This window comes from Engraulis encrasicolus, chromosome 18, assembly GCF_034702125.1.
Source record: "Engraulis encrasicolus isolate BLACKSEA-1 chromosome 18, IST_EnEncr_1.0, whole genome shotgun sequence".
NCBI classification, from domain to species: Eukaryota; Metazoa; Chordata; class Actinopteri; order Clupeiformes; family Engraulidae; genus Engraulis; species Engraulis encrasicolus.
The window spans coordinates 19593692-19612122 of NC_085874.1; the positions used below are offsets into that span (position 1 = coordinate 19593692).

General features: G+C 43.9%; 1 protein-coding gene across 3 annotated transcripts in view; it reads left to right on the plus strand.

Annotated features, from left to right (window-relative positions):
* Positions 1–18431, plus strand: part of gopc (golgi-associated PDZ and coiled-coil motif containing) — a 37032-nt gene that overhangs the window by 12120 nt on the left and 6481 nt on the right. For 2 of the 3 annotated variants that reach the window (XM_063223212.1, XM_063223214.1), the window contains 4 exons: positions 1269–1434; positions 3346–3441; positions 16071–16235; positions 17114–17251. In XM_063223212.1, the coding sequence (XP_063079282.1) occupies positions 1269–1434; positions 3346–3441; positions 16071–16235; positions 17114–17251 (565 nt within the window). Of the gene's footprint in view, positions 1–1268; positions 1435–3345; positions 3442–16070; positions 16236–17113; positions 17292–18431 lie in introns of all 3 variants that reach the window. The other variant, XM_063223213.1, reaches the window with a different exon arrangement.

An 18431-nucleotide genomic window follows, 5' to 3' on the forward strand; every position in this document is an offset into this window, starting at 1 on the left:
GGTATAGATTTGTTGTATAGATTGTAGTGTTCGTGTTTTGCTGCTGCACAAGAAGACAGTGAGATTTGTTTTAAATTAAAATACATTGATGTTTTACATATATATATACATATATATATATATATATATATATATATATATATATATATATATATATATATATACATATTACCACCGAGAACACATTTGCCCAATTTACAAAAAATGGAAATCATGCTATGTCTGATGTACTGTAGGTGCTTCGCTATGTTTGCGTCAGGTTGCAGCTAACATGAGTGTGATGCTTAACCCAGGAAGTAAAGTAGCCAAGTTGCCCTGCCAGTCTCCACTCTGCTGCACCCTCTCACTCCGCATGGCCGCGTTCACCGCAGTCGGGAACACTTCCCTTCCCTCACGTTCCCTACTGCAGTTTCATGGTGTACTCGCAGTAATGGGATCTGCGCGTCGTAGTTATTGACATGACTGTTGAAAGCTTCTTACACCGCATTCCACATTATTACGCAAATGACATTTCCCCAAATAATCAATATGTATGACAGTCGTCATAATTTTCATGTCATCAACCATTAGAGTACAATTGAAATGTTTTTGAATGAACCTTCCAATGATAACGGTATTTTTTAAAATAATAAAAAACCTAAAATTCCCAAAATGCTCTGTTCCAAATTATTACGCAAAACAGTTTTGTAGTGTTGTAATCCAAATGTCTTTCTTTTTTAGCCATTAACATCAATACTGTTGGCATTTGGTACCTTCTACATTACATTTCAATGTTCAAAACTTGGTTATAAGCTGTAACTGGAATGCTGCATTTAACATTGAAGTCAATGGCAGGGCATTGTATGGGAGTTATGGAAGCCCAGATATCCTTGATGCTTTGCTCTCAGCTGTTTTTGTTTGTTTGGTCTGGTGACCCACACTTCACTCTTCAATATACCCGTAGATTTTCATGCCACGTTTAGGTAATTTGGTGGTTATGGGCATTCTAATTCACCAGACATAACATCCCATTCGTTTTCAGTGCATTATGGTGCCATTAAACTTTCTCTGGGAGCATCGAATAGTGTTGCAGACCGATATTTTCCTCTCAGTGATCTTTTGTTTGATGCCATTAAACTTTGTCTGGGAGCATCAAATAGTGTTGCAGACCTACATTTTCCTCTCAGTGATCTTTTGTTTGGTACAGCACCTGTGCTACTAATGTGCTACTGCATTCTCTAACTTTTGAAATTCCCTGATGAATGCGGTGTGTTATTTTGAATGTGCAGGGTGCAGCAGATCCAGCTGCTGGGCAGAGACATGAAGGGGCCGGCGCACGACAAGCTGTGGAACCAGCTGGAGGCCGAGATCCACCTGCACCGCCACAAGACAGTCATCCGCGCCTGCAGGGGGCGCAACGACCCTAAGAAGCCGCTCGCCTCGCCCGTAGGACACGTAAGCAAACGGCCATCATCACACACAAAACGGAGGTTATGTATATAACCACGGTTCTATGAGTTCCGGATGACCGCCAGAGCTTGGCTGTCACTCGGAGTGTACACGAGAAATTTTGCCAAGAGGACATTCCCTGGGTGCACCGCTCTTTTGACCCCGACCTCGGGGTCACCGGGTGATGTCACCCAGGTCACAAGTGAATGTTGTTACTAAATACTCGACCTGCACTGACGTGCAATGGATATCCAATGCTGTAAGCACCGCCTCTGGCGGTCAGGAGGAACGATATAGAACAATACTGTATGTAAAGTATGTGGGTGTCATTGGGGGTGTGATGCCTCCAAGAAGCTGCTCACGGACACCTAACAATCACCCATAACACAGAAAGGGTGCATTCCAATATGCGGACTTGTGTCCTCCTCCACTTGTGCTTGTTGCCTTGCATTTTGCTGATGCCCCACCTCCGTGGAGAAAACCATTAAGTTTCCCGTGCTGTCAGCCTAGCCACAACAATTTTTGGGGGACTGTTCTTCATTCGCCATACCGATTGCAAATGAGGAAATGACATTTGAATTGTGCTTTTGCAAGATATTGAATTAATTTTCTGTCGTCGGTGACGTCATCATGAGGTCACAAGCAGGCAAGTGTGATTCAAGGCCTGACGACAGATTGAAGTTTTACTAATATCTCGCCAAGCACAATTCAAAGGTCATAATCCCATATGCAATCAGGATGTGGAATGAGGAAAAGGTCCCCCAAAAGTTGCTCTGTTCAGGCTCACACAGCGATGAAACTTAGTTCTTTTCTCCACGGAGATGCAACGACACCGAGACGAGGAGCCCCAAGTAACAGGAGTGGACAGGAGGAAGTTCCACCCAAAGAACAAAATATTTGCAAATAACAAATATTTGGTTTAGTTATTTAGACAGAAGAGAGAAATTAGATTGTGAACTTTCATGATGAGTAATGGGTATTCATGAAAGAGTTTGCAAACCTCCATCAAGGAATCCACAACAAAGCACACAACAGACGGCACACGGTGTGGGCGTCATTTTCCATAATGACCTTAAGAAGGTCCGTAGGACACAAAAGCAACTATCTGTCACCCAGATATTTATTGCACCTGATGAAGAACACTTTCACACTGTTGCCGTTGGCTACAAAACAAACACTGACTAAGACCAAAGGTCAGTATTGTAGTTAATTAATGGGACAGGCAGCTTTTATAGTTTTGCAGAATTCACAGAATACAGATTACACTTGCCATTTAAAACAAAGCGGTTTATGAACCTAGACGAGAACAATGTTCACGACATGTCATTATGGCACCATGCATTGGCCCAGCCGTGGCTTAATCGGCTGGGCACTTGACGGCTACACCGGCAACCCAGGTTTGATTCCGGCCCGAGGTCTTTTGCCGAACCCTCCCCGTCTCTCTCTCCTCCCGCTAATTTCCTGTCACAACTTCACTATCCTATCATAATAAAGGCAGAAAAGGCCCAGAAAAATACTTATGGCACCATGCATAATGTGTTGAGATTCATGATGTTGTTTTACTGTGCTGTATTGAAGAGGCAGTGTGTACTCTCACTTGGGGTGTGTAATGATATGAGAACTGTGTATTTAGGCCCTGCCGTGGCCAACCGGTAGGGCACTCGTCTACCATGCGGCTGACCTGGGTTCGATTCCCGGACCGGGTCCTTTGCCGACCCCTCCCCGTCTCTCTCCCAATTCGCTTCCTGTCCACCTCTCACACTGTCCAATCAAATAAAGTCGAAAAAGACAACAACAAAAGATCATAAAAAAAAATGAAGAGGCAGCTTGTAACTTGGGTATTCGTAACTTTGGTAACTTGGGTAAGAGGTACTCGTAACAAGGGGTATAGAATGATATGAGAACTGTGTATTTCAGGAACATGATTCGCTGAAGAAGACCCAGGGCGTTGGTCCCATCCGCAAAGTCGTCTTGGCCAAAGAAGACCACGAAGGTCTCGGCATATCCATCACGGTAAGACCATCCTCAACAGCAGATCACCATCTTTCTCAACCTCAATTGTCCTAATCATAGCAACAACAGCAACAATAGTAGTCATAGTGGCCGTTTCTTTTACAGACATTATTCTAAAGTTGTTTTTTTGTGAATTCGAGACGATTCGTCTAATGAATTGCTGAGAGGGGACCATTCGAACAAAACGTTGGACCATTCGTAGAAGGCATGGGGCGTTTCGTGCAGTACCTGCGGATCTTTCGTAGAAGACCTAAGGACGTTACGTTCAACCCATGCAGACCTTTCGTGTAACTGGGCAGACGTTTAGTGTAGTCTGCCTATTTTATTAGCCTATTATTTTTTATATTTTATCAAACTTGTGTGCCTACCACCACAATGCAATGAAAACAAAAATCGAACCATGTAGAAAGTGTGTGCGTGCGTCTCTATTTTTTTTTTATTTTTTTATTTTTTTTAGTTCAGGCTGCTTTTTTATCATTAGGCCTATTTTATAGCCTATTTTATAAATATACTATATCGTAACGGACTGCCTCTGCCTCCTCCGGAGTGAGATAGCAGCGTTACCCCCTGTGCACTACATGTGCAGCCTATAAAATGGGGTTAATTTCAAATGGCGGGTGAGACTGTCAGGAAGCAAGCCGAGAGAGCAAGAGAGAGGGAACCATGAAGTGTGCCGAGAAGATCACCATTCGCAAGAATCGCTAAAGCCAGACATTGATGTGAGCTGTTCCAAATTGAGACCAAGCGCACAAGTCTGCAAACAAGGATTTTGCAAAAATGCACTACTAAAAATAAGAAAAGATATTCGTTGTGATGATCTGAGTTATTTCTAATGTGTTGATCACTGATTTGTATTCATTTTGGAAAGGTAACGGCAATCTTATTGCTGCCTTACTGGCGCCCATCTCATAACTTAAAACTACAGTCGGTTGCACCGCTACAATATCAACGAAATGTTTTAAAATGTAGGCCTACAACAGTAATGTAAAGGTAAGAGATAATTTATTGTCCACACGTGACTATAAGAAAATATTTTCCTATGGGCGAATAACACCCCCGATGCCGAAGGCGGAGTGCTGTTATTCCGCTTGGAAGGAAATATATTTTCCGTAGTCACGTGTGGACAATACATTATCCCGCTTATCCCGCCTTTACCAACATTAGAAAGCATACAAAGTTAACCAGTAGTTTATAGTAACAGGTTTATTGCCATTTTATAGCGTGTGCAAAGAAAGATAGTTCGTGGAACGCTCATAATTTAAAAAGAAAGAAAGGAGTCGCACACTGGAGCTGAATGCAGAATCAAAAACTACTGTAACTGTAAACAAAGCCGAAAAAAAGTAAATAAAACCGACAGACAGGGGACAAACATTTCGGGTCTAGCCCATCATCTTCCTTTTCTTCCTTTTCATTATACTGCTCTTGGAATTACGCACCGAGCGATACGCTTAGGATATGACATTGGCCGGACGCCACCCCACCATTACGCTCATAACAAGTAACAGAGTTTGGCTACTTTCTAACGTGTTACAGCCACATTGCGCTTCAAACTGTTTGCAGGCTGCCTCATTCACTGCGCGATATCTACTAAACTCGGGTTCATAACAGGGTCATTTCTATCTGATCGGCGACAGTATTCCAGATAAAAGTATAGACAACCCAAGCACTGATGTGCGCCCTGACCATCATCATTAGCCTATCATCCTGCTACAGTCTGAACACTGTGCGCCGAATGGTTGGCTGGAGGAGGCAACGCTAGCCTAAAGAGCAGGCTACTTCACCCTTAAGGAAACTATCAACGGACTCCTCACTTGTTAAAACAATACTAGTGTTAATGAAAGATGTCACGACAGCGGCCGGCGGACAGTGACAGTTTGCTTTCTTGAAATAACAACACTTGGACAATAGTGTAGACTTGTGCGCTAAGCGCTGGGGTGGGGCAGGGGCTGCTGAACTGTCTACAAGCTGTCGTGCCGGGACGTAGGCAGTAGGTATCCATTGCGTGCGGCCGGCCGCTTTGGGAACTGTAGGTAAGTTGCATTTGGGTAGGCTATTGCGCGTGTTATAGTTGAATTAAGTAATCGACGAGCCAACGTCCGGCAGCAGTGACTGAGTGTGTAACTTAACTTAACTTTTGTAGGCTACTATCGTCCGAGTGTCTCCAGATTGTGATTCATTTATTCAAAGACGATAGCAGTTTACAGACGCTGCTGGCTGCATGGATATTGTGGGGTTTTTCCCTCCTAATTGTATTTTATGAAATTGTAAAAATAAAACTACCATAACCTTTACTCCTGTTGTCTGTCGTTCCTGAATCGTGGTCTATTTCACCTCTTACAATAGTGTCCAGTCCAGTGAATGATCCTGCATCCATGGCTAATTGGATAAAGCATACTAAGTGGACATGAAAGAAATGCGAAATTAAAACAACAGCGTGTCAATGCAAGCACTTTATTTATTTTTCCGGGGGCATGATTTTGTTGACAAGTACTTTTTTAACGACTTTAATGAAGATGTCGTGTAGACTGTTTGACGGCCCCTTCCATAGGACAGCATCCATCCATCTCTTCCTCATCTTTACGCGCAACGGTAATAATAACCATTACTTCTCTTGTAGACGTTGCGCGTAATATTTTATTCATTATGGACTTATTTCAAGCAGCATTCAACTGTCCACTCTGCGTGGCTTTGTTGAAAGGGTTGCCTTTGGGTGGATGACTTCCCCTGAACACGGCAGGTCATTTGCATGACAAGACTTCATGCCCATTAGCGAATACTTTAACCCTTCAGGGGTGCCCTGGAAACGGCTGATGAATAAATTATGTAGAATGATATAATAGATATTTGACTAAATTGATAAGTTAATGCTGGTCAGTGGAATATTTCATCTGCTATCTACGCACAATAGCCTAAAGTAAATATAGGTAGCCCCAGTCAGCTGCAACTTCGAACCTAGGTCGTGTGACGTCTCCAAATGTGTTACTTTTCTAAGCTTGTGTGTTATCGGATGCGATGCCATGTTACGGCTTGTTGGTTTGGGGTGCCTTAATTTTTCATTAATTGAAAGGGTGTCTTGCCTAAAAAAAAGGTTGAGAAACACTGCAGGAAACAGTCTCTGCAACAGGGACAATGACAAAAGGGATGAATTGCTTGAGGAAATCAAAAGGGACAGAGCGAAGTTATGACAACAAATTGACGTGCACCATTATGCAAGGCTACATGTAGTTATGATGGGTTAACCACTCAGTTACCGTTGCATTAATAATATGTATGATAAAGATGACTTCAGCGCAGGATATCAGAAATAAACAAGACAGCGCAGATGGCTTTTAATTTTTAATATGGCCACATTATGCGTCAATACACCAATGCGTATTAGGCTATTTATCATGAAACCTCAAATCGGAAGTAGCCTTGTACCCAGCACTTTTCAAACCTTACTCGGGTTTATGGTAATTGTCCGGGCCAGCACTTTTGAAATCAAACGGACGCCTTGCCTGCATGACATGTCATTTGCATGATAAGAGCACGGACGATCATGGACATGCGATGGTAGCCTACACACATAGCCACACACGCACACAACACGGTTCAGTTCAACGTTTATTGTCCAGCAAGCGAGCAGCGCGCAGTACCAACTGATTTGCTCTGGAATCTCGAAATGAAAACCGACTTTTCTTGGGAAAAGTGTTGCAAGAACATTGAACTCATTTAGTAGGCCTATCATTGTGCCAAGCGTGTCGCAATATTGTACTGTGGATGTGTGTTGGGGAGGGCATTAACATTAGGCCTATGACAAAACATTATCGGGTAGGATTGAGGATAAATCTTACACGTTTCCTTATTAATGGAAAATTAATTCCATGCTAATTCCAAGTATTCAAGAACCTAAACAATATGCAATTGCTCCACAGTTCAAGGGTTAGGCTATGGATATTGACACCTTTCCTCCGCGATCGCGGATAGCCCCCACCTTTGCGCTTCTCATCTGGCTGTCACGATATGGAACGGGAAGAGACAGTTCAAGACAAGCGGCATGACTGCAATTGTCAATACAGTAGCCTAAAAAACTGTTAACTGTTCAGCGGTGTGTAGTCAAATTATCACAGCGGTGGTAGATGCTTTTATGAAGACCTGGAGGGCAAAAACCAACAGACACAATTGCTGAGTGTGTATGCAGTATTTGTAACGAATGATTCTCCTGCCAGGATAGCGTTGGACTACATAATAACCCATTTACATGTTGAATGTTGAGAGGATGCATTTTGAAAAGTCGAAGACCTATTCACGAGGATATAATAGCTACCTTTCCTTGTCAATGTTCCATGCACTACAAAATATTCCAGAACCTCATCTGTGATAGGCTAAACACAATTTATCCAACAAGCTTGTGGATAATATTGCCACCTTTCCCCTCTCCTGCGGTAGCCAGTTGCCTTCTCAGAAGAAGCAATCTGAATCGGAAAGAGAGCGCACTGTCCAAGAACCGCGGCAAGACTGCAATTGTCATCTGGTTCGTGGTGTCAACCTTCAGCCAAAACGACGACAGACCCTTTTTTTTATAAGATAGACCTACCTTATTCGCAGCAGCCAAAATCAGTCAGACAATAAGTGCTTAACGAGTGTGCAGGGTAGCGAATGCTCTTCTATCAGGGTAAAGTTTGCAATTGGAGAGGGGTGATTGAAGGGCTAAATTAAGTCCGAAATCAAAATGATAAAAAAATACGGTCGATTTATTTACAATACCCTACATGACAGAAATAAAACGTGTAGGGGGTCAACTGAAAATACCCATAAACTGAGGACTATAGGCAACGTCAAAGTAAAATACAAACACGACATCAAACAAAGCTTTTTTTTAATGCGGTACACTTCAAACTTCACAAAACCCACTGGTTAACAGCAGGTTTTACGCACACATTTCGAAGCGGTTAATCACAGATGCTGCTCTCTTCCTTGCTCTCCCTTGCACCCCAACGTACACTGGGTTTAATACACCCTGCAATACTGGCAAACTATTATTCAATTACCATTGCATTTGTTCATGCAAAGACCTTTACGCGGCGGAGAGAGAACGCGCTCCTGTGCAGTGTTAACGTAGCGATTTAACCTCTCTCTCTCTCTCTCTCTCTCTCTCTCTCTCTCTACTGTAGCCATGGGCTTAACACAGGTGCATGGGTTCTGTAATGTTTTCAACACTGTTAGGACCTATATTGTTTTCTGGCTCATGCGCGAACTATTTGTTGTCGTTCAGAATCAGAAACATCAAAGTGTCGGGAGACAGCTTTCTCTTGTTGCTGGTGCTTCGCATCTAAAAAGTTAACGGAAAGTCAGAAAACTCGCTGCATGACAATGTGCTCAATGGTCAATAGCCTACTTCTAGATGCACTATAGTCTACAGCCTAGACGCGCGCTGCTCTGATTCAAAGCGAGCACAAGGGTCAATAGCCTACTTCTTGACACATTAAACCGCCCTGCTTTGATTCAAAGCGAGCAGGCTGTGCTTGGTCCCGCCTCTCTGCCCGCAGATGGGAGTAAAGTAACGGCGTAAAAGTGAAAAAAAAGCTTCTCAAATATTGTCTAGATAATTGTCAAAAAATGTAAGGGCGTAAACGTAAATTGTCAAAAAATGTAACGACGTGAAAAAAAAAGCTTCTCAAATATTGTCTAGATATTTTGTCAAAAAATTTAAGGGCGTAAACGTAAATTGTCAAAAAATGTAACGACGGAAACGTTAAAAAAAACAACAACATAGCCCTACCAGTTAAAATGAGTAAGTACATTTTATTTATAGATTTACATGTTTAAATCAACAAAAAAACAAAACTTAACAGCTGATTTACATATTTAAATAAACAAAACCCTTAAAATGAGCATTAAAAAAGCTGATTTACATTTCTAATATAGGCAGGCTGAAGAAAACCCGTTAAAATGAGCATTAAAAAAGCTGATTTACATTTCTAATATAGGCAGACTGAAGGGACCTTTAGTTGAAACCTAAGGATCTTTAGTTCAATTTTAAGGACCTTTCGTTGGCTTTTGCGGTAGACGGACCATCCTCGACTAAAGATCCCCAGCCTTATACTAATGGTCCAACGTTTTGTTCGAATGGTCCCCTCTCACCAATTCATTCGACGAAAAGACCTGATACGTTTTTTTTGTGTCGGTTTTTTTTTTATTATTAACTAATCTGGGATTTTGGCAGTTGGCTGCAAAGGGTGGTGAGAAAATTCCTTCATCTCCCTTAGGGATTAATAAAGTTTAACTACACAAATTAGTAGCCAGAAGCTATTGAATCAAGAAAGTACATTTATTCCCCCACTGTTTTAATAGAGTTCTTGAAACAGACTTGGAATAAATTTGCTTCTTAAACCAATAGTGTCTGCCTGCTGACTTGTGGCATGTTTTAGCTGGAATAAATGAGAGTGAAAAAGGAGTGAAATGGGGAAGTAGTGAATTGCAGGTGGATTTCAGGGTCTGGTTCAACAGGAAATCGAACACCTTGAAGAATAACTTTTAATGTCCTTGTTCTATAATGTTCCATCTCACTGTACAAGGCTCAGCACATCCTTTTTACCCACCACACGCTTCAAGAGAAAGCGATTCATATCCACAAAGGGATAATTGACATGGTTTTAAGTATTCAAGACCAGTGAAGGTTTTGGAGTCAATTGAGGGTATATTTAAGATGCAAGGAAGATGGTTATGGGCTCATATTAAAGTTTACATACCCCAGCAGAATACTACGCTTTCATATTGGCGATTGAATCTCCTCAAGATGTACTGATAAAAAGGTAAACACTTCCAAAACAGCAAACCTGCATAATATCCTTATCCACCCGAGTTAGGGGTTTTTTCCACTTAAAATTGGTGAGATTAATCGTAAGGGCTACAGTATATCACGAAAGTGAATACACCCCTCACAGTTTTGCAGAATTTTGAGTATATCTTTTCATATGAAGGCATTACACAAAACCTTTTTTTGTCACTCATTGCTTAGTGACTGGCTTTTAACAAGATATTTATTACCAGCTTAAATTTCTGTGTTTACTCTTTCAAAAGCATGATTACAACCCTTAATGTTTGAACATGTACTCACAAAAGTGAGTACACCCCTGTTCAAAATCAAGTCAAGTCAAGTCAAGTCAAGTCAAGTTTATTGTCAATTTCTTTACATGCACTGGTCATACAAAGAATTTGAAATTGCGTTTCTTGCTCTCCCATGCAGACATAGACTAATCTAGGTAAGGACATAGACAGTATAGACATAGACAGTACTCATACATGGACATAGACAGTATGGACGTAGACATTGCTCATACAGACATTTAAAGTGCAAGACTGGACAACAGAAGACTTGTAGAGAACATACATTAAGAGGAGGTATTTTGTTGTGCTTTTTCTAAAAGTCCTTTATAGCGTTCTGACATAGTAATAGTAGCATTTGAAGAAAATAAATAATTAAAAAAGGTTTTATTAAATACACCAGCAGCAGTGTGTGTGTGTGTGTGTGTGTGTGTGTGTGTGTGTGTGTGTGTGTGTGTGTGTGTGTGTGTGTGTGTGTGTGTGTGTGTGTGTGTGTGTGTGTGTGTGTGTGTGTGTTTAGTGCAGGTAGAAAGTGCGGTGTGCGTCTGTGTGTGTGTACCTGTGTATGTGTGTGTGTGTGTGTGTGTGTATGTGTGTGAGTATGAGTTGTGTGTCAGTGTGTGTATGTTTGGGTTTTGTGCAGAAAGTGCAGTGTGCTTGTGTGTGTGTGTGTGTGTGTGTGTGTGTGTGTGTGTGTGTGTGTGTGTGTGTGTGTGTGTGTGTGTGTGTGTGTGTGTGTGTGTGTGTGTGTGTGTGTGTGTGTGTGTGTGTGTGTGTGTGTGTGTGTGTGTGCATGTTTTGAGTTAGTGCAGGTTGAAAGTTCAGTCACAGATGTAGTAGTGCAGGTGGAATGTTCAGTCGCAGACTGAGTGGTGGTGGGGATGAGGGGGGGGGGCGTTGTCAGTGGCCTGGCTGGCTAGAGGCTGACAGTGAAGGGAGAGTGGGTTGAGTGTTCAGTATCTTGATTGCTTGATGCATCGTGCTGCTTGCAAGCCTGGTGGTACGGGAACGGAGGCACCTGTACCTCTTTCCAGAGGGCAGGAGGCTGAACAGTTTGTGTGCAGGGTGGCTTGTGTCTTTGATGATCATCAGTGCTTTTCAGGTGAGGCGTGCGGTGTAAATGTCCTGCAGGGAGGGGAGTGGTACTCCAATGATCTTCTTCGCTGTGTTCATGTTTTTCTCCGTGCAGCTTCCTCCCCACACTGTGATGCAGCTGGACACGACGCTCTCTATGGTTCCTCTGTAGAATGTTGTCATGATGGAGGGTGTAGCACTTGCCTTCTTTAGTTTGCGCAAGAAGTAGAGACGCTGATGGGCCTTCTTCGCCAGTGATGTAGTGTTGGTGGTCCAAGAGAGGTCGTCGCTGATGTGCACTCCAAGGAACTTGGTGCTGCTCACTCTCTCCACAGCATCACCGTCGATGGTCAGTGGTGGCAGTTGTTTTTGGACCCTCTGAAAGTTGACAACAATCTCCTTGGTCTTGTTGACATTCAGCAGGAGGTTGTTGTCTTTGCACCATCTGGCCAGCAGGTTTACATATTCCCTGTAGTTGGTCTGATCGCCCTGAATGATGAGGCCCACCAGTGTTGTAACATCAGGGGCCAACTTCACTAAATTGTTTGTGCTGTGGGTCGTTGTGCAGTCATGTGTCAGCAGCGTGAACAGCAGGGGGCTGAGAACACAACCTTGCGGAGCCCCCGTGCTCAGGGTCAGGGTGCTTGAGGTGTTATTCCCTACCCGTACTGCTTGTGGTCTCTGCATCAGGAAGTCCAGCAGCCAGTTGCAGAGGGAGGTGCTGAAACCTAGTTTATCCAGTTTTCTGATGAGTAGTTGTGGTACAAGGCTCTTGAATGTTCTGAACTGATGACAATGAACAGCACATTCTCACATATGAGTCTTTATTGTCCAAGTGGGTGAGGGCTGGATGGAGGGCAGAGCAGATTGCATCCTCCGTGGATCGCTTGGCTCGGTATGCGAACTGGTAGGGGTCCAGGGTGGGGGGTAGGGTGGCTTTGATGTGTGACAGGACTAGCCGTTCGAAGCACTTCATGATTATGGGCGTCAGTGCTACAGGACGGTAGTCATTGAAGCATGATGGTGATGATTTCTTCGGCACGGGTATGATGGTAGCAGCTTTGAAAAGTGATGGGATGACTGCTTGCTCCAGAGAGATGTTAAAGATGTCTGTGAAGACATCCTTCAGCTCTTCTGCACAATCCTTCAACACTCGGCCAGGTATGTTGTCTGGGCCAGCTGCTTTGCGTGGGTTGATGGTGGCCAGTGTCCTCTTCACACTGGCAGAGGACAGGTACAGGGGTTGATCATGGGGGGGAGGGGGAGTTTTCTGTGGATGAGTGTCATTTTGTGCTTCAAAACGGGCAAAGAAACTGTTCAGGTCGTTTAGCAGAGAGGTGTTGTTGTCACAGCTTCGTGGTGCGGGCTTATAGTCCGTGATGGCCTGTATGCCCTGCCACAGGCTCTGTGCATCTCTGCTGGCTTTGAAGTGTGTTGTTATTTTGTCCTATAATACCTTTTTTGCTTTCCTGATGCCCTGGGACAGGTTTGCCCTTGCTGCTTTTAGGCCAGCTACGTCTCCTGCTCTGAAGGCTTTGTCTCTGGCCCTCAGCAGTCTGTGAATGTCTCCTGTGAACCATGGATTCTGGTTGGCCCTGGTGGTGATGCGTTTTATTTCTGTAACATCATCAATGCATTTTGTGATGTAGGAGGTCACGGTGTCTGTGTACTCCTCAATGTCAATGTGGTTGCTGTGGGTGGCAGCTGTTTTGAACATGTCCCAATCTGTGGTTTCAAAGCAGTCTTGTAGTCGTGACACGGCTCCCTCTGGCCATTTTCTCACCTCCTTCAGAGCTGGTTTGGTGAGTTTTACCTTTTGTCTGTAGGCTGGCAGTAGCAGAATCGTTAGGTGGTCTGATAGTCCGATGTGGGGGATGGGCTTTGCCTTGTATGCTCCTTGTTTTGGGGTATAAACAAAGTCCAGGGTGTTTTGTCCTCTTGTTGGAAAGTTAACATGTTGGTGAAATTTTGGAAGTACTGTTTTGAGATTTCCGTGGTTGAAATCTCCCATGACCACTGTGAAGGCATCTGGGTGTGCATCTTGTTGTTCACTGATTCCCCGATGCAGCTCGTTCAGTGCCTCGCTTCTGACGCTGTTGGTGTTGCTAGGAGCGAGGTAAACTGCGACCAGTAGAATGGCGGATATTTCTCTTGGTAAATAGAAGGGTCTGCACTTGATGATCATGAACTCCACTGGTGGAGAGCAGTGTCTCTGTACCACCGTAGCATTTTTGCACCAAGCATCATGTGTGTAAACACATATTCCTCCCCCTCGTTTTTTCTCTGCAAGGGCTCTGTCCGCTCGGTGGCACGTAAGTTGCTCCAGTTGTAAAGCCGAGTCGGGTATGCCGTCGTTCAGCCATGATTCTGTAAACACGGTCACACAGCAGTTCCTCACAGTTTTGAGGTTTCCCTGATCTGAGTGGCCGTATGTCATCCATATTGTTGTCCATAGATCTTACGTTTGCCAAGAGAATTGATGGTATTGCTGGACGAGTTGGGTTGGCTGCAAGCCGTGTTTCGACGCCACCTCGTTTGCCTCTCTTCCTAATTCTGGAGCACCTCTTTCGCCGTCTCCATGTAGGTGAAGCAGACGGGTCCGATGTATGCCGCCGTAGTATCCCCAGTTCCTCCAGTGTCTCTGTTGGTATATCCAATACATCGCTTAAGTTGTCCATTCTTATCTGCAACAGCTGTTGCCGACTGTACATGCGTTCCGACATAGTTTCCGACGATAGACATTTCGAATGACACATTATAACACAAATAAACACTGCGAGTTGGGAGAGTAAGGAGTCGCTGCAGCTACGTGCGCCACGTCCGGAAGACAAAATCCGGTAGAGAAGGGGCTATGTTGGCTCGAATCGTCTCGAAATGAAACGAAATGAAAAGGGATGACAAGGGAGGTCATCAGAGTGCGTTTCAACCTTTCTTTGCATTGAACTTTTAAATTTTGAGTCTGCATCTGGCTTAAATAGATTGGTGTGAGATTTGAATGCAATCCTATGGAGAATATCATGATCTGCTTCAGTAGTCACAGTGCATGTTGACATGCATGTTTCTTTTAGGTGTATTTCAGATTGCCAATGTTGACAGCATTCATGCATCCCCAAACCATGTCAGCCCCACTACCATGCTTGGCTTATGAGAGGATACACCTTTTTTGTAAAACTCACTTGTTTACCACCACACATGCTTGACACCATCTAAAGCAAATTTGTTTATCTTGGTCTCTTCAGATCACACGACATGGTTCCAGTGATCCATATCCTTGGTCTGTTCATCTCTCTTGAGACCAAGATAAACAAATTTGCTTTAGATAGTGTCAAGCATGTGTGGTGGTAAACAAGTGAGTTTTACAAAAAAGGTGTATCCTCTCATAAGCCAAGCATGGTAGTGGGACTGACATGGTTTGGGGATGCATGAATGCTGTCAACATTGGCAATCTGAAATACACCTAAAAGAAACATGCATGTCAACATGCACTGTGACTACTGAAGCAGATCATGATATTCTCCATAGGATTGCATTCAAATCTCACACCAATCTATTTAAGCCAGATGCAGACTCAAAATGTAAAAGTTCAATGCAAAGAAAGGTTGAAACGCACACTGATGACCTCCCTTGTCATCCCTTTTCATTTCGAGACGATTCGAGCCAACATAGCCCCTTCTCTACCGGATTTTAATCTGGGGTGTACTCACTTTTGTGAGTACATGGTCGCACAAAAATGGCTTCATTTTATTTCTTTCTGAATGAACAAGAAATTTAACCGTTTAAATATGTTGTTAAAAGGTCACTAATCATTGTGTCAAAGTGAAATTTCTGTAATGCTTTCCTATGAAAAGATATACTCAAAAATCTGCTAAACTGTGACGGGTTGATTTGGCTTTCTGTGATATACTGTATAACGATATTGTCATAGACCCAAGAAATCGTGCTGCACAGAGTCACGATACTGAATTGTGATTCAAGAAAGCAGTATTGTCATATGGCCTTTCATAGTTTTTTATTACCCATTACTCAAGAAAACAACCTTGTGATTTGATGTGATAGTGTTTCCAAACTTCAGTAGAGATACATTTTAAAAATCATAGGGTGTATCGAATTGTAGGTCAACAATCGCGATACAAACCGAATCATGAGCTGAGTGTATCCTTACAACCCTATAAATCATAGCTCGTAAATATTCAGTCAGTAATTATACGTTCATGCTTGGATGTCACCATAAGAAGTAGAAAGCAACAGCATGAATATTTTTCCAGTTATCGCCAAAAAACATGGTTGCATAGCCAGGCTGTATTAACTAGGGCTGCAATGTTAGCATGTTAATTCTATTACTTAATTATACCGCAAATTGAGTTATAAAAATGTATGTCACAGACGATTAACTGTGTGTGTGTGTGTGTGTGCGTGTGTGTGTGTGTGTGTGTGTGTGCGTGTGCGTGTGCGTGTGTGTGTGTGTGTAGGGGGGTAAAGAGCATGGCGTGCCCATCCTGATTTCGGAGATCCACCCTGCCCAGCCTGCCGAGCGCTGCGGTGGGCTGCACGTGGGGGACGCCATCCTGGCTGTCAACAGCATCAACCTCAGAGACGCCAAACACAAGGAGGCCGTCACCATACTCTCACAGCAGGTCAGACATGCACACACACACACACACACACACACACACACACACACACACACACACACACACACACACACACACACACACACACACACACACACACACACACACACACACACACACACACAAGGAGGCCGTCACCATACTCTCACAGCAGGTCAGACATGAGCGCACACACACACACACACACACACACACACACACACACACACACACAGACACACACACAAGGAGGCCGTCACCATACTCTCACAGCAGGTCAGACATGAGCGCACACACACACACACACACACACACACACACACACACACACACACACACACACACACACACACACACAAGGAGGCCGTCACCATACTCTCACAGCAGGTCAGATATGAGCGCACACACACACACACACACACACAAGGAGGCCGTCACCATACTGTCACAGCAGGTCACACACACACACACACACACACACACACACACACACACACACACACACACACAAGGAGGCCGTCACCATACTCTCACAGCAGGTCAGACATGAACACACACACACACACACGCACACACACACACACACACACACACACACACGCACACAGTGATCAACTAAAATGTATACTCTACCTTCTCTACCTCTCCCATTCGCTACCTTTGACGCAATATATATGAAACAGGACTGTTACCCTTGGAAGCTGAGAGAGACGTAATTGAACCTCTGTGTGTGCGTGTGTGTGTGTGTGTGTGTGTGTGTGTGTGTGTGTGTGTGTGTGTGTGTGTGTGTGTGTGTGTGTGTGTGTGTGTGTGTGTGTGTGTGTGTGTGTGTGTGTGTGTGTGTGTGTGTGTGTGTGTGTGTGTGTGTGTGTGTGTGTGTGTGCGCGTGTGTGTGTGTTTAGAGAGGGGAGATAGAGTTTGAGGTGGTGTATGTGGCGCCGGAGGTGGACTCTGATGACGAGAACGTGGAGTACGAGGACGAGAGCGGCCACCGCTACCGCCTCTACCTGGACGAGCTGGAGGAGACCGGAGCACGCAGCAACAACAACAACACAGCTGCTCACAAGCCCTCTCTACAAGGTACACACACTACCACACTACATACTACTACACTACACTACGCAACCCCCCTCTACAAGGTACACTACTGCGCACTACACTACACTACAGTACACATTACAAGGTACACTACTACACACTACACTAGACTACACTACCCCTCTCTACAAGGTACACTACATACTACCACTCTACTACACTACACTACACTACACTACACTACACTACACTACACTACACATCACAAGGTACACTACACTACACATTACAAGGTACACTACTACACACTACACTACACTACACAACCCCTCTCTACAAGGTACACTACTACACACTACATACTACACAGCTGCTCACAACCCCTCTCTACAAGGTACACTACTACACTACACTACACTACACTACACTACACAACCCCTCTCTACAAGGTACACTACTGCACACTACTGCACACTACATACTACCACACTACTACACTACACTACACTACACTACACTACACAACCCCTCTCTACAAGGTACACACACTACCACACTACTACACTACTACAGCTACTCACAACCCCTACACTACACGGTACACTACACTACACTCTACTACACTACTACACTACACTACACAACCCCTCTCTACAAGGTACACTACTGCACACTACTGCACACTACTGCACACTACCACACTACTACACTACTACACTACACTACACAACCCCTCTCTACAAGGTACACTACTACACTACATACTACTACACTACTACACTACACTACACTACCCCTCTCTACAAGGTACACTACTACACACTACATTACACTACACTACATTACACAGCTGCTCACAACCCCTCTCTACAAGGTACACTACTGCACACTACATACTACCACACTACTACACTACACTACACTACACAACCCCTCTCTACAAGGTACACACACTACCACACTACTACACTACACAACAGTACACATTACAAGGTACACTACACTCTACTACACTACTACACTACACTACACAACCCCTCTCTACAAGGTACACTACTGCACACTACATACTACCACACTACTACACTACACTACACTACACTACACTACACTACCCCTCTCTACAAGGTACACTACACTCTACTACACTACTACACTACACTACACTACACTACCCCTCTC